The 23,642-nt window shown below is 45.7% G+C and overlaps 1 protein-coding gene across 7 annotated transcripts in view; it reads left to right on the top strand.

Moving 5' to 3' along the window:
- unc5b (unc-5 netrin receptor B) overlaps positions 1–23,642 on the top strand; it is a 355,814-nt gene that overhangs the window by 319,349 nt on the left and 12,823 nt on the right. For all 7 annotated transcript variants that reach the window (XR_006309712.1, XM_043679165.1, XM_043679161.1 and 4 more), the window contains 4 exons: positions 2,741–2,828; positions 11,101–11,269; positions 15,894–16,127; positions 18,139–18,288. Coding sequence is in view for 6 of the 7 variants with exons in the window: in XM_043679165.1 (XP_043535100.1) it covers positions 2,741–2,828; positions 11,101–11,269; positions 15,894–16,127; positions 18,139–18,288 (641 nt within the window). In the remaining variant the exon portion in view is untranslated. The remainder of the gene's footprint in view (positions 1–2,740; positions 2,829–11,100; positions 11,270–15,893; positions 16,128–18,138; positions 18,289–23,642) is intronic.

Genomic DNA, 23,642 nt, shown 5'->3' with positions numbered 1-23,642 from the left:
TGATTTTGTTCTCGTTTACAGCACCTGCAGTTCTTTCGGTTTTTATCCTATCATTTTTTCTTTGCCCCGCCCAAATGTACACTTGTCCCTTTCTCATCTAAAACTAAACCGATCAATGGGAGCTGGTCGCTGATCAATTCCATCCCAGTGTTCGCCTCCACAATGCAACTACAATCACAGTTGGATCAGAGCTCTCCTGTGCCTGTTGCCTCATTACCCAGGTTCTGGATTATTGGTGCTGGAAAAGCACAGCAGTTCAGGCAGCATTCGAGGAGCAGTAAAATTGATGTTTCGGGCATGGGACTGGGGTGAGGTGGGGGAAGGGGAAATGAGGAAACTGTTGAAGTCCACGTTGATGCCCTGGGGTTGAAGAGTAAATCGATGAGAGGTGTTCCTGCAGCTTGCTCCTCTGTGTTTGTGTTGATTTGCCTTGTTCTGGGAAGTTTCTGTCAGTCACAGTAGCTTCATGTCTGGCAGAAGCAGGTCAGGTGTGCTCGACTGGTCTGCGCCTGAGAAAAGGCAGGTGAGTCACACCCGACCGGAAGCTTACTGATAGATCTAGCAAAGCCATGCTCAATGGTAACATGATCTTCTCATTTCAGAAACGCCTGACCTCAGCCATCAGTCAGCTCTGGGTGTCAGGCAGCTGACTGTACCATGTGATGGGGAGTGCAGACTGAGCAAATACATCAGTTTGATGCAATACCTCAGACTGCATCATCTCCCAATCCCCCCATGTGAATTTCAGATTCCCCACCCCACTCCTCCCATCCCCTCATTTGTACAACTACCAGGAATTCATTTTGTACCCGCTCCTGTCTCCCTTCACAAGGAGGACAGACAACAGGTTGGTCCTGATCCAACATCAATTGTTGAGTTCCCATGTAAAGCAACATTTTTTTTTATTTTATAGTTCATAATCATTTCCTGTTTTCCAAGCTGACTGAGATGTAATCTCTGCTCCTGTGCGGACATCTTTATATTAAAAAAATCCCAAAGCAGAAAATGTCAACAATAATACAGTGGCATGAAATTTATATTTATGATAAATGTCACCTGCCAACTGCATTAACTGGAAACCAACCTCCCATTTTAGTTCTACTGTCAACCAGCTTTCATTATTCTTGGCATATACAATCTCGAAATGTCAAGATTACTAGAGATTAAGAACACACTCAGCGGTTTGCACATATTTTATAGAAAACTCGATAGTAAACTGCTGGGATTGCTTCGCAATAATTACTCTTAAAGACATTATTGAGCAAGTCCATCAGTGAGCATGATCGAGATATTCAAAGATCCTGCCCAGTTATTGCTTTAATATTACAAACGATTCCATTCAAATGACTGCAGCATATCTAATTTATCTGTTTATGTCAACTTCAATTCATATAAATGCTTGAATCCTGCACTGCATAGACATGCCTGTAACTCCAGCAGATAGAATCGAGGTTACTTAAAACACTTCTTTTTTCCATGCTCAGTAATGAGGGGATTTAATTTTAAGGTGAAATGCGGAAGGTTTTGAGGGGACTTGAAAATCTTTGACACCCAGAGGATGGTGGCACACTGTCTGGGCAGGTCATTGAGACAGGGAAACCACAAAACCTTTAAACTCTGCTTGGATAAGCATTTAAAATGTCATTCTCTTTAAGCCAATTGCTGGAAAGTGGGACTCGTGTAGATTTAGAATCGTTTTGTCAGTGCAGGCTCAATGGGCCAAAGGGCCTCATCTGTACCATATGGTTAAAATGGTAGGAAAAAGTCCTGTAGTTGTGCAGGGGCTTTTGTAGCCAGAATGCTTTCCATCCAATGGGATATTTTTTGAAGTGAGATACAGGTATGAGTTAGGGTCTATGTCCCCAGCAAACTCCCCAGAAACAGCAAGGAAATAAACCAGATTTTCACCCAGAGTATCAGAGGCTGAGGGATGACCCCCCTTATAGCGATTTATAAAATCATGAGGGGGAAGGAAAGGGTGAATAGCCAAGGTCTTTTCCATAGGGTGAGGGAATCCAGATCTAGAGGGTTTGGGGTGAGAGGGGAAAGATTTAAAAGGGACCTAAGGGGCAACTTTTTCACGCAGAGAGTGATGCGTGTACAGAATGAGCTGCCAGAGGAAGAGGTGGAGTCTGGTACAATTGCAATATTTAAAAGGCACCTCGATGGGTATATGAATAGGAAGGGTTCAGAGGGTAAAAGTGGGTGCTGCAGATGCGAGTCAAGATTAGAGTGGTGCTGGAAAAGCACAGCAGGTCAGGCAGCATCCGAGGAGCAGGGAAATCGACATTTCGGGCAAAAGTCCTTCATCAGGGCTTATGGGAATATGTGCCAAGTGCTGGTAAATGGGATTGGATCAGTTTAGGTCAGCATGGATGAGTTGGACCGAAGGGTCTGTTTCCATGCTGTACATCTCTATGACTCTATAAATTTGCTTCTTTTACATTGGTTAATGGGTAAATACTGATTAAAACAATGCTTTGGGAACCTTTGTATCCACTTTGGAGGGTCTCGATTTAACATCAGAAAGACAGCATCTCTAACACTGAAGCACTCCCTCAGTACTGTAGTCAAAGTGTCAACCTGGGTCACGTGCTCAAATCCCTCACGTAGGAATTGAACCCACAAGCTCCAGCTCCAAGGACGAGAGTGTCACTTGCTTCAAACATGCAGCAGTGTGTTTTCTAACCTGTGTCAACTGCTCTTCACTTACCAACCTTCCCTTTCTTGTTCCAAACAGGTGTCAGCTTATTGGTACCACAGGGAGCAATCCCACAGGGCAAGTTCTATGAAATGTACCTGATAATAAACAAGAGGGAAAACATGCTGTAAGTAACATACTTCCTACAGTGAATCTAAGCAAAGCTTTCACGGTGACTGTAACCAGCCAAAGCAAAAACGCAGCAACCTCAGTCTTTGTCGGGTCCACTTACTTCATCCAAAAGATCACAGTAAAGCACAGCTCAGAACCAAAAGAGAAAATTGGAGAGTTACCTCCAAACAAATAGCAAACATGGGAATTCTCACACTGAACTGTAACAATCGCAAGTTCAAAACTTTCAGAGTTCTAAAATAATTTACCCTACAAAGTCTTCATTTTCAAACTGTGACAGTGATCACTGGGGTGGCATGGTGGCTCAGTGTGCCAGTGCCAGGGACCCGGGTTTGATTCCAGCCTTGTGTGACTGTCAGTCTGTGTGGTGTTTGCACATTCGCCCCAGGTCTGCATGGGTTTCCCCCAGGTGCTCTGGTTTCCTCCCTCCAAAGATGTGCAGGTTAGGTGAACTGGCCATGATAAATTGCCCCATAGTGTTCAGGGTTGTGTAGGTTAGGTGCATTAGTCAGTGGTAAACATAGGCTAACTGGGGAGGGGAATGGGTCTGGGTGGGTTACTCTTTGGAGGGTCGGAGTGGACTTGTTGGGCCGAAGAGCCTGTTTCCACACTGTAGGTATTCTATATCATATCCAATCTATTTTCAAATTAAAATGTACCCGATACATTGTGCTGAGAAATGACTGCTTTCTGATTTAATGATGAATTTCAAGTGAATGGTGTATAAGAGTTTATGTTTGTGTATGATAAAATTGGCACATTTTGAGGGGTGAAGCAATATGTATAGTTTTCAGAATATCTTCTCAAGCTGAGCATAGGAATCTGCATTAATAATTCACCTATCGCTTCCTGTAGGGTTCAGGAAGTTAATGTGTGCACAGAACCTGCTCAGTGATTGAGAATAAACTAAAACAAAATACTGCTGTAAATCTGAAACAAAAACAGTATATGCTGGAGAAACTCAGCAGTTCTGGCAGCATCGTGGAGAGAAAGCAGAGTTAATATTTCAAATGCAGTGACTTTTCTTCAGAACTGAGTTGAAAGAGAGCTTGAAATGTTCACTCTGCTTTCACTCCACAGATGCTGCCAGACCTGCTGAGTTTCTCCAACAATTTCTTTTTTTATCTGAGCGATTGAGAAATCTCACTTATCCTTGTACTATCACAAGAAGGTCAGATATTCATACAATTCAACCGCTAGAGAGCTCCCCTCCCATCTTCCTCCACTGAAGAAACACAGTTACTGCGTAAAACGTAAATATTGTATCAATGTTAATATTTCTCTTTTGTCATCAGGAGTTAACAGGAATGTGGAGTGATCTAATCAGTGATGAATTTTTTGAATGATCCAGCAGGTTTGAGAAGACTGACTGACCTATTCAGCTCCTAATTCTTATATTTATATCTTTAAAACACCCTTCTGTTCTATAAGGTGTTTGCTAGCTCATATTCAATGCTTACAATCTCCATGATAGTTACATCAAGACAGAGATGAGGAGGATTTTTCTTTTTCTCAGTAAATCTGTGGATTTCTTTACCATAGAGGGCTATCAAGGCTAGCTCATTCAACGCTGAGATCAATGTTTTAAACAGGCAGGGAATTAAAGGTTATGGGGAAAAGGCAGGAAAATGAAACTAGGGATTATCAGATCAGCCATGGGTCTTACTGAATGGCAGACCTGACTGGATGGGCTGAAGGAACTACTTCCACTCCTGTGTGTTATGGTCATAAGCCCATCAATGCCCATCAGCCATGATTGAATGGCGGAGTGGGCTCGATTGGCCAAATGGCCTTACTTCCACTCCTATGTCTTCTGGTCTTCTTGGGCTTCTTGATAGTAACAGTGCATACTTGTACGAGGCACCCCTACCTTGCACGGAAATTATCTGGTCTTTCTTACAAGCAGCTTTTAAAAATCTCATGCACTGAGTTCCAGTTGACAGCTGTGCAGTTTCCGAGATTGCAATATTCAATCTTGGATTGACTTATCTGTTGAAGTTAATGGAAAGAAAGACAATAGGCTGGGAAACCATGTGAATCTGCCTATACATGCCTCTGATAATTCTTATGCAAGTAGCCTCCATCCAACTAACACAACAGAATGGCCTCAATAAAGAGAAAGCAGCATCCTGACAGTAAAACATTTGTAACGTTATTTATTTTCTGGCTGAAATTTCCCTTCACGTTGTTAATGCCCAACAGGTTCTTTCCCAGTTGTGGGTATGTTTGTCAAGCTGAGAAGTTGATTTGCAGACGTTTTGTCCCCTGTCTAGGTGACATCTTCAATGTTTTGGAGCCTCCTGTGAAGCGCTTCTGTACTGTGTCTTCTGGCATTGATTTGGCTGCGTTCCTGCTGCTCCCGGTGGCTGGTTCTGGTTGTTCATTGTAGTGGCCGGTACATTGGGTCTAGGTTAATGTGCTTATTATTAGAGTCCATGGATGAGTGCCATGCTTCTAGAAATTCTCTGGCTGACCTGTGTTTAGCTTATCCTATGATCATTGTGTTGTCCCAGTCAAATTTGTGGACCTTGTCATCTGTGTGTGTTGTTACTGGACAAGCTGGTCATGGTGTTTTGTGGCTAGTTGGTGTTTGTGGATGCGGATTGCTAGTTGTCTGCCTGTTTGCCCTATAAAGTGTTTTGTGCAGCCTTTGCATGGAATCTAGTAAATTATGTTTGTCTTGGACATGATGGGTATCGGGTCTTTTGACCTGGTGAGTTGTTGCCTGAGCGTGGCTATCACATTATGGGCTGTTGTGAATCCGAATGGTCAGAGAAGTCTGGCTATCAGTTCCGAGACAGTTTTTATATAAGGTAGCGTGGCTAGCGCGTTCAGTCGTGACACATCCTCTTTGCATTAACTGTCTGTTAGGCATCTGGAACCAGCCACCGGAAGCAGCACGAACGGGACCAAATAAGTTTTAGAAGACCCCAGTGCAGCAGCGCTTCACAGGAGGCTCCAAAGCACTGAAGATGTCACCTAGACAGGGGAACAAAACATCTGCAAATCAACTTCCCAATTCAGCCAGCATACCCACAAACGTGACAACCAGCACCCGAGCTACAAACCTTTATGCTAACCTTGAAGTTTTTTTCTCGATTTGATTCCCTATAGTGAGGAAACAGGCCCTTCGGCCCAACAAGTCCACACCAACCCTCCAGAGAGTAACCCATTCAGACCCATTTCCCTCTGACTAATGCATCTAACACTATGGGGTAATGTAGCGTGGCCAATTCACCCGACCTGCACATCTTTGGACTGTGGGAGGAAACCAGAGCACCCGGAGGAAACTCACGCAGACACAGGGAGAATGTGCAAACTCCACACAGACAGACAGACACCCGAGGCTAGAATCGAACCTGGCTCCCTGGTGCTGTGAGGCAGCAGGTGCTAACCACTGAGCCACCATAATACCCCGATACCAGGTTCTTCCCCATTTTGATAAAATAAATTAACTCAATTAGCATAAACTGAACTTCTGCCTACTTATTAAAAATAGTCAGGGTGACAAACTTGTTACAAGAAATTTTAAGCCTGCAAGTTAAATCAGCAGCAATATTTATTCTCACTGTTTATTACAATGTAGGTTTATTTATCTAATTCAGCAACATGTTAGGTACCAAACCCAGTGTGCTGTTTAGTGCCCCTGGAGACATACCAGGTGCATAAAATAATTAAACCTGTACCACAATTTGTCTGGAAGCTCAGAAATATCCTGTAACGAAAGCAAGACAATAACTTAGAATGGGGTTTCAGGATGATGGGTGTGTGATTAGCTCAGAATGCTTATATCTCAAGATCCCTGATCTCATATTTCTTCAGCAATTTCCAAAGACTTGGCTTCGCCCTGTACCTCCATGTATGTCTTTTCTTGAATAATTTCAAATAATTTACCTGAACATGTAAACTCCTCATGAGAATAAGTTATAGTGTCGGCACAGTGGGTTCAGTGGTTACACTGCTGCCTCACAGCGCTGGGGACCCGGATTCAAATCCAGCCTCGGGTGACTTTAAGTGAAGTTTGCACGTTCTCCCCGTGTCTGCGTGGGTTTCCTCCAGGTGTCACCACAGTCCAAGATGTGCAGGTTAGGTGGGTTAACCATGGGAAATGCAGGGTTATGGGGATGGGATGGAGTGGGTTTAGATGGGTTGCTCTTCGGTGGATTGGTATAGATTCATTGGGCTGAATGGCCTGCTTCCATAGTGTAGGGATTCTATGGGTCATAAAGTTGCACAGCATGGAAACAGACTTCGATCCAACCAGTCCAGCTGACCATAATCCCAAACTAAACTAGGCCCACCTTGATTCATATCCCTTCAGACATTTCTTGTTTGTGTATTTCTAAGAAATGTAGAATTAACTCTAGAAATAAGCCTGGATCTGAGGAGCCATACTACTCTCAGTCCACCATGTTGGAGATGTTCCTCATTATCTCCTTCACCTCGATTAAGGAGCATCTGCCTGTTCCTCAGGGAGAACAATGGACACAGTATTCTCAGTCAGGAATGTTCTGTGAAGTTGGAATCCAAAGTAGACGGTCAGGATGCTGGAAGAACACAGCAGGCCAGGCAGCATCAGGAGGTGGAGGAGTCAACGTTTTGGGTGTAAATATTTCGGAAGTCCTGAAGAAAAGTTCCACCTGAAATACCGACTTCTCACCTCCTGATGCTGCCTGGCTTGCTGTGTTCTTCCAGCCTCCTACCTGTCTGCTTTGGATTCCAGCATCTGCAGTTTCTTTGTCTCTGATAATTCTTAGACAAGCAACTTCCTCCCACCTAAATGGAGAATGGAAACAATGGTTTGGCAGACAGGAAAAAGTGAGGACTGCAGATGCTAGAGATCAGAGTCGAGAGGGTGGTACTGGAAAAGCACAGCAGGTCAGGCAACATCCGAGAAGCGAGGGAGTCAACATTTCAGACATAAGCCCTTCATCTGGAAAGTCTGGCAGACAGTCAATCAAAAAGGAAATAGTCCTGCACGCATTCTAATTTCTTGTTTGACAAGAAGAGGATGGAGAATGTGTTAACAAATACACACATGAATTCCCAAAATGTCTTCACCTGCCCATGAGCAAAGTATAACTCTGTTTGTGACTGGTTAAGCCATAGGACACTGACCGAGACTTACAAGTCTTGATTAACAAGTGGCAGGGCCTGTATTTGACAAATGATTTCTCGTGAAGAAAGAGAATTTAGATAGCACCTTTTGTGGCTTGAGGACATCCCAAAGCCATATCGTACAGTGACTGAAATAACCCTTTGAAGTTGTCATGTGGCAAGCGTAGCAGCCAACCTGCACACAGCAAGATCCCAAAAACAATGTCACCACGGCCAGATCATCATACTTTTGTGATGTCAGTCGAGGGGTAATTATCAGGCACTGCACTAGGGAGAACTCCTGTTGCTGTCCTTCAAAACAACACCATAGTAACATAAACAGAAATTTCGAGAGAAACTCAGCAGGTCTGGCAGTATCCTGCATTCTGAAGGAGGGCCACTGGACTCAAAATGTTAACTCTGTTTGTCTCTCCACAGATGCAGCCAGACCTGCTGAGTTTTTCCAGCACTTTCTCTTTCAGATTTCCAGCATCCCACAGTTCTCTGTTTTTATGTTACCATGGTCACTTCTACATGAACAGAGTAGATTGGGCTTTGGCTTGACAACTCCTTTAAAAGGCAGCTTCCCCAACTGTGCTGCATTCCCTCCGTGCTTTCCAGCTTTTCGCATGCAGCTACTGAGCTCATAACCTTCTGATCCAAATACAGGCGTCCTGCTCACTCAGCGACATGGGCACCTCCTTTAACATGTTGCCATTCTGAGTCAGAATTGCGATTCCATTTTGCCACTCACCAGGAGCTCTCTCAGTGACTTATTCATAGAATCCCTGCCATGTGGAAGCAGGCCATTACGCCTGTCTTCACTGAGACAGCATTTGACAGAGCAGCCTGATTCACAATGCCCTGCAAATCTGGTCCCATCAAGAACCGTCCCATTGCCTCTTGGAAGCTCCTCGGAGAACCCACCTCCCTTTTTGGACCATGCGTTCGTTTCTCCCAGGTGTGAACACGTGAGGTGTGTTTCTCGATTGAATAATACTCAGGATGGACCTTCCTGGGTCACACTGAATCCTGGTAGATCTATTTGCATCAACCAGATCAGAGATGTTTCTACAACCTTCTTGAACCCAGAGCTCCTGGTTCAGAGATAGGGAAGCTACCACGATACCACAAGAACTCCTGGCCGAACCAAGGGAAAGGCTGCATTAATGGGTCCAGAGGCATTGACACATTTGGCTATAAAACTGTTGGGGAGGTTTCCAATGGTGCTTCTGGGAATGACATTGCTGCCCCCTTGTGGCAACATCCATTATAAACTTAGTTCATTGTGAGCTCGAGGTAACTGAGCAAATGGACAAACATACAATGGACCTGTGTCGCTGTCCCCCACAGGCCCAGAACTTTAGCACAGAGTCTTACTTCACCTAAAGCAGTAGACTTATGCCAGTGTTAAAGTGGCGTGTCAGCCAAATATGTTCACACACAATGTAGATTTGCGTTAATATCTGGCAACTTGTGGAAAAAAGTCATTCTGCTTTTTAAATTTGTTTGTTGAACACGTGTATGATTGGCTAGGCCCATGTTTACTGCCTGTCCCTTGAGAAGGTGGTGGTGAGCTCCCTTCTTGTATTGCTGCAGTCCATGGTTGACCCACAATACCATTCGAGAGAGAATTCCAGGATTTTGACCCAATGACAATGAAGGAACAGTGATATATTTCCAAGTCAGGGCGGTGAGTGGCTGGGAGGGGAACTTGCAGGGGGTGGTGTTCCCATGTATCTGCTGCCCGTGTCCTTCTAAAAAGAAGAGGTCGTGGGTTTGGAAGGTGTTGTCTGAGGATCTTTGGTGAATTTCTGCTTTGCATCTTGTAGATAGTACACACTGCTGGTACTGAGTGCTGGTGATGGGGAGAGTGGGTAATTTTGTGGATGTGGTGCCAGTCAAGTGGGTTGCTTTGTCCTGGACAGTGTCAAGCTTCTTGAGTTTTTTTGGCGCTGCACCCATCCAGGTAATTGGGGTGTATAGCATCACACTCCTGACTTGTGCCTTGTTGATGGTGGACAGGCTTTGGGGAGTCAGGAGGTGAGTTACTCGCTGCAGAATTCCCAGCCTCTGACCTGCTCTTGCAGTCACTGTGTTTATGTGGCCAGTGCAGTTCAAGTTCTGGTCAATGGTAACCCCGAGGATGTTGATAATGGCGGTTTCAGTGATGGTAACATTATTGACTGCCAAGGGGTGGTAGTTAGATTGTCTCTTATTGGGGATGGTCATTGCCTGGCATTTGTGTGGCAGGAATGTCACATGTCAGTCTAAGCTGAACTAGCCACATGAGATTCCTCACAATCCATTCACTCTGGTCTTACAGTGTATCTTTCTGTTCGCTCTCTTCCCATTTATGTTTGGCAGTTTCCAACTTCATCGGTAAGATGTGGGTGTGTGTGGCTGGGCCAGCATTTGGCACATGTCCCTTCCCTTGAGAAAGTGATGGTGAGCTGTCTTCTTGAACTGTTGTAGCCCACATGTTGTAGGATGACCCACAATGATGGTAGGGGTGGAGTTTAGGATTTTGATTCAGCGACAGTCAGGGAACAGCAATAGATATCCGACTCAGAACATTGAAGGGTTTGGAGGGAAACTAGCAGGTGCTGATGGGCTTTTGAAAGTATCGACACTCCTCAGCTCAGCAGGTCTGGTGATGGCAGGGTCCAGATTTGAATGATTCCTGAACTGATTTCCATGTTGAATTGGCACGTTTATATCTTGAGTTGACGTTGTCTTGCTATCAGGTTTTATTTTGTCCACTGCTGTCAGCTGCAGGCACCTAATTGGGAACAGAAGAACCAGGAGCAAGTGTAGTCCATTCGGCCCCTCAAGCCTGCTGCCCCATTCAATGAGGTCATGGCTGATCTTCTTGTGGCCTCAACTGCACTTCCCTCCATTAACCCTGAAGTCCCTTGTCTTACCAAAACTCGATCAAACTCAGCTTCGAATAAATTCAGTAACCCCACCTCCACCGCTTTTGGGCAACACAGACTAATGGGAGAAATGAGACCCCATCTCCATTTTAATAATGAGAGCACTTATTCAAAGACGGTGTCAACTATTGGTATGCATGTGTTAATCTAACCCCTTTTATCAGAGCCATAAGGATGGAGGTTTTGTTTCCAGTGATGATTGAGGAATTCTCTTATTATTGTCTTCCCATTAAGGCCCCCATCTGAAGGTTCACAGACGGTCCTGAGTCCAATGGTGACATGTGGCCCAACGGGCATGTTGTTGTGTCGGCCTGTTGTCCTCAGTATCCCTCACTGTGCAGACATCTGCGGATCTGACTGGACCATTAAATTCAAGACACAGACTCACCAGGCGGCATGGGAGGTAAGAACACAAGGACCCAGCGAAGCCCTCTCGCAGACGATCCCCAAGTCCAGCACCCTCTTCATAATACCCTTTTGTTGATTCATTTGTGGGATCTGACTGCACTTATTCCCCATCCCTGAAGGCTCTGGAGCTATGGCTCATCATCAGCAACAAGCAGCAACTTTCAGACACTGTTTTTGTTGTGTGTGATATGCCTGGCAATGACAGAAGTGGAAGAGGTTTAATAACGAAGAGTGTTTCATTTGAATTGTTGGGCTGTCATCTATCATGGTCACTCACTGCCAATTCCAGTTAATTTGAACTGATGTAAAATTCCTCAAGCTCATGGGATTTGAACCCATGCTCTCGGAGCACTGGATTGAGTGACTACATTACCAACTGTGTCACCATCACCTCATGAACGTTGGCGGAGTGCGGATGTGATGCCAACACATCTAAGCCAGCCCACCTGTTGAAGCAACGCCCTGCCAGTTGGAGGGGCCGGTGAGGACTCAGGACTCATAATCCAGAAAGATAAAATTAGGAATTTCTTTTACACCTAAGCCTAATCCAAGAATTAATTTTACCCTCGAATGCACTTGGTCTCATTAGATTCCCTACAGTGTGGAAGCAGACCCTTTGGCCCAACCAGTCAACACCGACCCTCCGAAAAGTAACCCATCCAGACCCTCTGACTAATGCACCTAACACTATGGACAATTTAGCATGGCCAATTTACCTGACCTGTACATCTTTGGATTGTGGGAGGAAACCCACGCAGACACTGGGAGAATGTGCAAACTCCACACAGGCAGGTGCCCGAGGCTGGAATCAAACCTGGGACCCTGGTGCTGTGAGGCAGCAATGCTAACCACTGAGCCACCCTCTCTCCTGCCCTAATCTGTATCCATTCCTGGAATGTGGGCATCTCAGGCTGGTCCAGCATTTATTACGTCCCCAGTTGCCATTGGGAAGGTGGAGGTGAGCTGCCTTCATGAACTGGCCATGTGCTGTGGGTTGACTCAAAACGCCCTTAGGGAGGGGATTCCAGGACTTTGACCCAACGACACTGAAGGAATGCCGATATATTTCCAAGTCAGGATGGTGAGTGGCTCGGAGGTGAACTTGAAGGTGCTGGTGTCCCCATGTACTTGCTGCCCTTGTCCTTCCCGATGGAAGTGTTTGTGGGTTTGGAAGGTGCAGTTGGAGGACCCTGAGTGAGTTACTGTAGTGCATCCCTCTCAGACAATGTACTGAAGGTAGCTGAAAAGGCTCGCCTGAAGAAATGTCCCCAAGGGAAATTATTGCAATAATACTCAGGGGTAATAGTTCAGTTCTGTTTTGTTTGCTGACTTTACAGAATCATTACAGCCCAGGAGGCCATTCGGCCCAGTGAACTTACTCTGTGAGTTGTCATTGATGATTGTTACACCCCCTGCAAGTTCCCCTCCAAGTCCCACAGCATCCTGACTTGAAAATATATCACCATTCCTTCAGTGTCGCTGGGTCAAAATCCGACAACTAACAATATTGTGGGTCTACCCTGCAGTGGTTCAAGAAAGCAATTCACCACCACCTTGTAAAGGGGCAATTAGGGCAGTCAATAACTGTCCCACAAATTAATAAAAATAATGGGCAGCATGGTGGCTCAGTGGTTAGCATTGCTGCCTCACAGCACCAAGGTCCCAGGTTCGATTCCAGCCTCGGGTGACTGTCTGACTGTCTGTGTGGAGTTTGCACATTCTCCCCATGTCTGTGCGGGTTTCCTCCCATTATCCAAAGATGTGCAGATCAGGTGGATTGGCCAAGCTAAATTGTTCAGGGTTGTGTAGGTTAGGTGCATTAGTCAGGGGTAAATGTAGGATAATACGGTAGGCGAATGGGTCTGGGTGGGTTACTCTCCAGAGAGTCAGTGTGGACTTGTTGGGCCGAAGGGCCTGTTTCCACACTAGCGATTCTCTGAATGGAGGGAAAGACCAACTGCAATCGAAGGATAAAATTAATTCTTGGATTAGGGTTAGACAAAAAAATGCATTCATAATTTTGTCTTTCTGGAATATGAGACATGATTCCAAGAACCATCCGGTGAGATGACAGGGCTTTGGTTTGAGCAGGGCAGACTCCTTCTGCTTTAAGTATACAAGAACGGGGAGTGCTAGAGAAACTTAGCAGGCCTGGCAGTGTCTGTGGAGAGAGAAACAGAGTTGATGTTTTGAGTCCCGTCAAGCTCAGAATATAGGTCACAAGACATACAAGCAGAAGTTAGGCCATTCAGCTCATTGAGTCTGCTCTGCCATCCAACCATGGCTAATAGGTTTCTCAATCCCATTCTCCCTGTAACCCTTAATCCCCTTGATACTCAAGAACCTATCCAGTAACAGGTCACGGGACTCGCAACATTATCTCTGCCACGCTGCCAGATCTGCTGAGTCTCCCCAGCAGTGGTTTCAGATCTCCTGCATCTGCAGTTTTTTGTGTTATTTCTGCGTTCATTGTGATGGCTGTAGAGCAGGTGAATGGTAACGGTTGAAGGAGGCAGTTCACCACCAGTTTCTCAAGGGGCAACTAGGAACAGGCAATAAATGCTGGCCCAGCCAGCGATACCTACATCCCACAAATGAATAAAAACAACACACCATTCTGACCCTTAATCATGCCCACGATTCCAGTCCATTGTTGCTGCAGCCTCTTTAAATGAAGAAAAAATCTAAACAAAGTTTGGCTTGTGATAATGTCAAATCTATGTCTGAGAATAAAAATACTCCCATTTTGTTCAAGCTTTTTGACTTCCGTCTTTGTCAGGTTGATGCCAGGTTACACACACAATAGAAACAATGTCTGAAGATTATAGACATTGCCTGGACTGATTGCTGTTCAATTGATTGGACTGGACACTATTGTAATGCTAATGAACAAAGCTAATTGTAAAGAGCTGCATCAGATTTCCCCAATGAGCAATTGGTGTTTATAAGTTTTTCTTTTTTGCAATGTGTCGTCACTGGCAAGGCCAGAATTTGTTGATTGTCCCTCAGTTTCCTTGAACTGAGTGGTTTGCCCAAGCTCTTCAAAGGGTCATCAAGAGGCAACCCCATTGCTGTGAGTCTGGGATCAACCCCATTGCTGCGAGTCTGGGGTCAACCCCATTGCTAAGAGTCTAGGTCAATCCCATTGCTGTGCGTCTGGGGTCAACCCCATTGCTGTGAGTCTGGGATCAACCCCATTGCTGTGAGTCTGGGGTCAACCCCACTGCTAAGAGTCTAGGTTAATCCCATTGCTGTGCGTCTGGGGTCAACCCCATTGCTGTGAGTCTGGGGTCAACCCCACTGCTAAGAGTCTAGGTCAATCCCATTGCTGTGCGTCTAGGGTCAACCTCATTGCTGTGAGTCTGGGGTCAACCCCATTGCTGTGAGTCTGGGATCAACCTCATTGCTGCGAGTCTGGGGTCAACCCCACTGCTAAGAGTCTAGGTCAATCCCATTGCTGTGCATCTGGGGTCAACCCCATTGCTGTGAGTCTGGGGTCAACCCCATTGCTGTGAGTCTAGGGTCAACCCCATTGTTGCGAGTCTGGGGTCAACCCCATTGCTAAGAGTCTGGGTCAATACCGTTGCTGAGAGTCTGGGGTCGACCCCACTGCTAAGAGTCTGGTCAATACCATTGCTGTGAGTCTGGGGTCAACTCCATTGCTGTGAGTCTAGGGTCGACTCCATTGCTGTGAGTCTAGGGTCAACCCCATTGCTGTGAGTCTAGGGTCAACCCCATTGCTAAGAGTCTGGGTCAGTACCATTGCTGAGAGTCTGGGGTCAACCCCATTGCTAAGAGTCTGGGTCAGTACCATTGCTGTGAGTCTAGGGTCAACCCCATTGCTAAGAGTCTGGGTCAATACCATTGCTGTGCGTCTGGGGTCAACCCCATTGCTGTGCGTCTGGGGTAAGCCCTATTGCTGTGAGTCTGGGGTCAACCACAGCAGAGTGGATCTGGAGTCACGTGTAGGCCAGACCAGGTGAGGATGGCAGATAAAAGCAAAATACTGCGAATACTACAGTTCTGAAATAAGAGCAGAAATTTCTGGAGAAACTCAGCAGGTCTGTGCAGACAGAAGCAGAGTTAATGTTTTGAGTCCAATACAGCTCTTTCTCAGTGCTCTGTTTCTGAGTCTGCAGATGCTGCCAGACCTGCAGAGTTTCTCCAGCATTTTATGCTTTAGTTTCCGATTTCCAGCGTCTGTAGAATTTTGCTTCCATCTCCTCGGAGTATTTGCCTGGGCCTTGGGATTACAGAACACTCCGAAACGCCTTCCTGTTTGACCAATCTTTCAGGCCTTTGTCTGAATATCTCCCAATGGAGCTCGGTGACAAATTCAATTTGGTAAACCTCCAGTGAAGCACATTTTACTGTGTCAAAGGTGCTATAATTTGTTGTTGGTGATCATGGAGCTAACTGTCCAGGTTTGTCTCTCCCTTAATTTGGAGAAATTTGCAGCTAACTCCCTGCAGAAGAATAACAGAGTGGCTAATTATTCTGTTGTCAAGTAATCACGCGAGGACCATTGCCCAAAGCTCCAAGGGGGAGCTTTGTCATTGGCTGTTCATTCCTGACTTTTTTATTTCTCTCTCTCTCTCCCTCTCTGTTTTGCTCTTCAGGAGGTGGTGACACTGGAAGAGGAGAATTTAAATACCCCCTGCTACTGTCAGCTGGACCCCCAGTCCTGCCACGTTTTGCTTGACCAATTGGGCACGTATGCCCTCGTGGGGGAGTCTGCCTCCAGGTCAGCCGTTAAAAGACTCCAGCTCGCCATATTTGCACCCATCTCATGCACATCTCTGGAGTACAGCCTTAAAGTGTACTGTGTGGACGACACTCCAGATGCTTTAAAGGTATCGGTTATATTGTAAACTCCTCCGCACCCATGCTCAGCTTTCGACATGACAGTGATCCTCTCTTTTATCACTGTGTGTTTTGTAGTGTCACACAATAGACACGTTCTCAGGGATTTAAAACCTTCCAGATACTGAGTTAACTAACCTGGGGAAGGGTCACCCAACCTGAAATGTTAACTCTGATTTCTCTGCACAGATGCTTTTCTAGCGATTTCTGGTTTTGCTTCCAGATATTGAGTAGAGGAGTTGGGAGGTCATGTTGTGGCTGTACAGGACATTGGTTAGGCCACTGTTGGAATATTGCGTGCAATTCTGGTCTCCTTCCTGTCGGAAAGATGTTGTGAAACTTGAAAGGGTTCAGAAAAGATTTACAAGGATGTTGCCAGGGTTGGAGAATCTGAGCTACAGGGGGGAGGCTGAACATGCTGGGGCTGTTTTCCCTGGAGCGTCGGAGGCTGCGGGGTGACCTTATAGAGGTTTACAAAATTATGGGGGGCATGGATAGGATAAATAGACAAAGTCTCTTCCCTGGGATGGGGGAGTCCAGAACTAAAGGGCATAGGTTTGGGGTGAGAGGGGAAAGATATAAAAAAGACCTAAGGGGCAACTTTTTCACACAGAGGGTGGTATGTGTATGGAATGAGCTGCCAGAGGAAGTGATAGAGGCTGGTACAATTGCAACATTTAAGAGGCATTTGGATGGGTATATGAATAGGAAGGGTTTGGAGGGATATGGGCCGGGTGCTGGCAGGTGGGACTAGATTGGGTTGGGATATCTGGTCAGCATGGACAGGTTGGACCGAAGGGTCTGTTTCCATGCTGTACATCTCTATGACTCTATATGATTTCGATAACTTCAGTTTGAAACTGCCCCTCTGATTTCATGCAGCATTGGTTTCAGCTGGTTCCATTTACACCTCCAATGGACTCATTTTTTTCTCTGTTTCCTGTCCCAATATCAATCTGTTTTTGCTTTACCTTCCACCATCCTCCCTTTTGTCACTTAATCATTCCCTGCACCCTTCAGTCTCTAGTGATTTCAAAACTTGGTTCTGCTGGTTAAGTTATAAAACACAATGATTTAATACAACCAATAGCACTTATTTGTAAAGCATATAACGTGTTTTTTACATACCTCGCTTCCCCATTCAGCTGCTGGGTAAATCCCCACACACCGTGTGCAGATTCTAACTCGGACCTTGACTTGACGAACAGGTCACATGACTCCTCCCTTAGTGATCCTTCCTCAAAGGGGCCAACTACAGCACAGTCCATTGGGATCGAGAGGGAATGGTTTCCACTTGGACTCACTAGATTCTGATAATGGGCTGATAAACTCAACCTATTGATGTGTGGACAATGCCACATGTGAATATGTTCCTCATTACTTTACCCACTGGATTTATCAATAACTCTCTTATAGTTATGGATTCTTGTGAAGGGTCGGGCAGTGGGTTAGCTGAAGGTTTGAATGCCCCCTCAGAGACCTCAATTTCACCTCCACATGTTCCTGCTGAAGTCTCTCCATGTGTTCCTTACTTTCCCAAATCAGTCTTCCACATTTTGACCAGTAACTTACCACATCTGACCTCTTCGAGAATGATTTAGGAACATCCCTAAAACTTGCTTAATGTCCTCCCTTGAGTCTCTGCCACGGTTAAGGTCCCTGCTATGCTTCACTTTTGTTCTGTACTTGCTTCGAGACAGTTAAAGCCCGAACATCTCCCCGCCCCAGCGGAATGTTTAAGCTTGAATGTTAACTCCATTAAACGCCAAGAAACTCAGCAGGTCTGGCAGACCCGTGGAGAGAGAAACAGAGTTAATGTTTTGAGTCCAGTATGACTCTTCTTAAGAACTCTAGGCTGAAGTAGGGTCACACTGGACTTGAAACGTTTCTCTCCCCATAGATGCCGCCAGACCTGCTGAGTTTCTCCAGCATCCGTCACGGAATCGATTAACAGTCTCACAGAATTTCACATTCTTGTTTCTTTAATCTGTCTCCCAACAGGAAGTGCTGGAGCTAGAGAGGACTCTGGGAGGTTACCTTCTTGAGGAACCCAAGACACTACTGTTTAAGGACAGTTACCACAATCTCCGGCTGTCCATTCACAATATCCCCCACTCGCTGTGGAGAAGCAAGTTGCTCGCCAAATATCAGGTCAGGCCTGAATTGTCACACCTCCAGCCCCGCTTGCAGAGAATAAAGAACTGTGGTTTGCAGTTTGACTTATTCAGAATTTTATGTTCAGCCGCAGCTAGAACAGCAACTGAGCTGAAAGCATTTGCTCGGTGATTAATACTGAATTGATGATTTGCTACTCAAGGGAAGGCCATTCAGCCCTGTGCTTGCTTTTTGATAGCTTCCAGCCCCACATTCTCACCGTGAGGGCGGCACGGTGGCACAGTGGTTAGCACTGCTGCCTCACAGCGACAGAGACCCGGGTTCAATTCCCGCCTCAGGCGACCGACTGTGTGGAGTTTGCACATTCTCCCCGTGTCTGCGTGGGTTTCCTCCGGGTGCTCCGGTTTCCTCCCACACTCCAAAAAAAAATGTGCAGGTTAGGTGAATTGGCCACGCTAAATTGCCTGTAGTGTTAGGTGCAGGGGTCTGGGTGGGTGCACTTCGGCGGGTTGGTGTGGACTTGTTGGGCCGAAGGGCCTGTTTCCACACTGTAAGTAATCTAATCTAATATACCCATTAAAGCTCATTGTGGAGAAAGGGCATGAGGAAGTCAGAATAAAGTGTCCCACGTTTTTGTTACTATCCCACTAGCAGTTGGTAACTAAACAATCCTGAACCATTCAGACTAGACAAGCTCTTCCATGTGTCTATAAGGTTGCAATTGTTCAGTATTTTGTTGTACTGCCCTCTCTGATGGGGAGGTGCAAATAAACACAGGAAATACAGGCAGGAGTAGACCATTGTGCCCATCGAACCTGGTCTGTTGTTCTATACAATCGTGGTGGATCTTCTGCCTCAGCTCCAGTTTCCTGCTTTCCCTCCCTCCATATCCCTCAATTTTTAATCAGAAAAGGCATCAAAGGAATAGATAGGAAAGTGGAGTTGAGGATTGTCAGACCAGCCACAATCTCAATCAATGGAAAACCGGGTTGATGGGTTGAATGGCCTGTTTCTGGTCCTACATCTTATGCTTTTAATTTTTCTGAGAGACCTGTCTCCGCCTTAAATATTGGATTTGGATTTCGTTTTTATTGTCATGTGTACTCAAGCACAGGAGTACAGTGGAAAGTGGCTAATATTACCACACATGACACCATCTTAGATACAAAGGAACTGAAGTACAAAAAAACCTCAGGTATAAAGTAATAAGAGAAACAGAGTTTAAAAGTTAAGTATTACCTGTGGTGGCATGGTGCCTCACAGCACCAGGGACCCGGGTTCAATTCCCTTCTGTGTGAAGGTTGCACATTCTCCTCGTGTCTGCGTGAGTTTCCTCCCACAGTCCAAATATGTGCAGGTCGGGTGAACTGGCTGTGGGAAATTGCCCATAGTGTTAGGCGCATTAGTCAGGGGTAACCTTAGAGAGTAAGGGAAATGGGTCTGGGTGGGCTACTCTTCAGAGGGTCAGTGTGGACTTGTTGGGTCGAAGGGTTTGTTTCCATACTGTAGGGAATCTAACCTAATCTCACAGAATAAGTAGAAAAATTAAGGAAATTAAGTCTTTCTTAATTTAAACTAGAAAAATAAAGGAATTAGGTTAAAGGTTCAGCAGCTTTTGATGAGCCCTGTGCTTAGCTCGCTCTCCAGGAGACTTCAGCTGTTTGTTCTCATCACTGCAGATACCAGGGAGGGTCCTCCCTCACCGCTCACCCATCCCACATTGGGAATATATTCAGCAATGGGCACTCCACAATTCTCCAGCAGAGGGATTTCCAATTATTTACACATCCCTCTGCATGATGACCTTTCTCAGTCTGAAATAATCTTTCAATATGAGTGTGACCCCACACCCCTTCGGTTCAAAGTTGCTCAGTAATGGCTGCCTGACAGCAAGTCCATGTTGACCTCACTATTATGATCCAGGCCAGAGCATATTTTAAGAGGGTAGCCCAGACCTAACTTTTTTTTATTTTAAAGGTAGATGTGAAGTGGATATTCCAGGTGTGAGGCAGTTTGTCAAACCAGAGCTGAAAATGTGTTGCTGGAAAAGCACAGCAGGTCAGGCAGCATCCAAGGAACAGGAGAATCGACGTTTCGGGCATAAGCCCTTCTTCAGGAATGAGGAAGGAAAGAGCTTATGCCCGAAACGTCGATTCTCCTGTTCCTTGGATGCTGCCTGACCTGCTGCGCTTTTCCAGCAACACATTTTCAGCTCTGATCTCCAGCATCTGCAGCCGTCACTTTCTCTCAGTTTGTCAAACCACTCAGCTTTAAGCAAAGTAGTGTTTATTTAAACACTACAGTTGAAACACAAACAAAAGAAAATGGAATTTAGAATAACTTAACTATTAGAAAACATAACCAACTCGACATAGCAACTTAACTAAGGAGCTGGTCCAATTCTCGTAACATTCCATAAACACACCCCTTGGCAAAAGGTAAATTCAAACACAGGTTCTTACAGGCTGGAGAGATTTCAGAGAGAAAATCTGTTAAGAATCATCTGCTGAAGCTTGGAACTTTTCTCTGGACTGCAGCAGCTTTTGTGGCTGCTACAATTAAACTAGAAATTGAATTGGGAGAACTGACCACTCCCCTGCCATTGTTAAACTGGGATCTTTTCAGACATTTCAACACATCTGCCAGCGCTCCTCAGTTGGGTTGGGGAGCAAAAGCTGGCATTTTGAGCAAAGCCTGCGATGTGTCATATTTCAGCATCAGCCTGTAGATGAGAGAAGGTGATGAATTCGAAAGGGAGGTGTTTTGGAGTTCTGAGATTTCCAGTGCTTTCTAACCTAATTTCATGTACCTGGTGAGACTTTGACACTAACATAAAGATTATTTCCTCCCCTGCTAGTAATATAAAATATTTATCGTCATCCTGGTCTGTGCTAGCCCAGGAAAGCTGTCAAAGGTCACGTTTTAGATTTAGATTACTTACAGTGTGGAAACAGACCCTTCGGCCCAACAAGTCCACACCGACCCGCTGAAGCGCAACCCACCCATTCCCCTACATTTACCCCTTTACCTAACACTACGGGCAATTTAGCATGGCCAATTCACCTGACCTGCACATCTTTGGACTGTGGGAGGAAACCAGAGCACCCGGAGGAAACCCACGCAGACACAGGGAGAACGTGCAAACTCCACACAGTTAGTCTCCTGAGTCGGGAATTGAACCCGGGTCTCTGGCGCTGTGAGGCAGCAGTGCTAACCACTGTGCCACCGTGCCGCCCACCTTGTTATGGAAACTGTGACCAGCAAAGTACGGGCATGGAGTGCACCTTTTTGATCATTTTCTGTGCGTTTCTGGTCTATCATAAAATCTCTACAGCGTGGGAACAGGCCATTTGGCCCACTGAATCCATACCGACCCTCCAAACAGCATCCCATTCAAAACCCCACCCTATTCCTGTAACCCACATTTCCCATAGCTAACTGACCTACCTGCACATTATGGGGCAATTTAGCACAGGCGATCCACCCTAACCTGCACATTTTTGGACTGTGGGAGGAAACCCACGCAGACACAGGGAGAATGTGCAAACTCCACACTGACAATCACCTGAGGCTGGATTCGAACCTAAGTCTCTAGCGCTGTGAGGTAGCAGTGCTAACTACTGAGCCACCGTGCCATGCACGAGGAGACAAGCTAACGATATGTGACTCATGACATCATCCAGGATTACACTTGCTTCCAATCATTTGCCTTATTTTGTTTCTGCACATGGATATTTCTCCCTGCTCGCCCTTGCTGTCAATTCCCAAGATGTTGCTTCAAAAACCTTTCCTCTTCTTTCGTGATGCACCTTGTAACAGATCTGAAATGATGCCAGTATATTCCCAGGGGCTATCTAGTAATGTGTGTTTTTTTCAGTTTATTAATTCATGGAACATTCACCAAGACTCCTTAGATATCACGTCCCAAACTCACAACCACTTCCATCTAGAAGGACAAGGACAGCAGATACATGGAACACCATCCACTGCAAATTCACCATCCTAACTGGGAAATATAACACCGTTCCTTCAGTGTCGCTGTGTCAAAATGTCTTCCTAACAGCATTAGGGTTCTATCTAATCCAAATGGACCGCAGTGGTTCAAGAATGCAGTCCATCACCTCTTTCTCCTGGGCAGTTAGTAAGCCGTGCTGATCCAGCTCTGATCCCTTGAATGAGTTTTTTTTTAAAAAAGCACATTGCTATCTTGGCCAACCTGTGTATATGCCAACCCTAATTCCTATTGACATGGTGGTAGTGAGCTATCTTCTTAAACTGTTGCAGTGTCTGGGACATGGGGTCACCTACAATACAGTTAGGAAGGGGGTTGCAGGATTTTGACCCAGCGATACTGAAGGAACGGCGAAATATTTCCAAGTCAGGATGGTGAGTGGCTTGGAGGGGAACTTGCAGGGGGTGGTGTTCCCATGTATCTGCTGCCCTTGTCCTTCTGGATGTCAGTGGTTGTTTATTTGCCAGTATTCTTTAAATTCTGAGCCTCTGATTTGCTGTAGCTCTGTGTTAAAGTTGGCTTAAAATGATTGTCTCAGGATTGTCACAAAAACAGAGTAAAACTTTCTCAGAGGAATCACCATTGGATTAGTCACTGGGAGAGTAGTCTCAAAACCTGGCTTCATTTCATAAAGAATTGTGGTCAAATTCTCTCAAAGCAGCTTCAGAATTTAAATCCAAGTAATTGAATAATTGCAGAATTTAATGCTAATCTCAATAAAGACGCCATGAAACTATCGCGTTGTCATTCAAACCCGTCTGGCTTGCTGGTGTCCTTTCGGGAAGGCAATCTGCTGTATTCACCTGGCCTGGTCTACATGTGACTCCACACCCCAGTAATGTGATTGGCTCATAGCTGCCCCATGGTTCAGCTAGTCATTAATTTCTGTTAAAGATTCTGGCCTAGCGATGGATGTATAACAATTGATTTTTAATAGCTGTTCAATGTACCTAACACACTATACCCACCACTACAATTCCTTCCCAGAAAATCTGCAACTACTGACACACTCCCCCCAGGAACCCCCCTGAGAATACTGACACATTCCCCCAGGGACCCCCCCTGTAAATACTGACATACTCCTCCCAGGGACCCCCCTGTAATACTGACACACTCCCCCAGGGACCCCCTGTAATACTGACACACTCCCCCAAGATCCCCCTGTAAACACTGACACACTCCCCCCAGGGACCCCCCTGTAAATACTGACACACTCCCCCCAGGGACCCCCTGTAAATACTGACACATTCCCCCAGGGACCCCCTGTAAATACAGACACAGTCCCCTGGAGACCCCTGTAAATAGAGACACATTCCCTGGAGACCCCTGTAAATACAGACGTACTCGCCTGGAGACCCCTGTAAATACAGACGTACTC

Source organism: Chiloscyllium plagiosum, chromosome 38, assembly GCF_004010195.1.
Source record: "Chiloscyllium plagiosum isolate BGI_BamShark_2017 chromosome 38, ASM401019v2, whole genome shotgun sequence".
Taxonomy (NCBI): Eukaryota; Metazoa; Chordata; class Chondrichthyes; order Orectolobiformes; family Hemiscylliidae; genus Chiloscyllium; species Chiloscyllium plagiosum.
The sequence above is the reverse complement of the archived record's forward strand: the minus strand, read 5'-3'. Positions and strand labels throughout refer to the sequence as shown.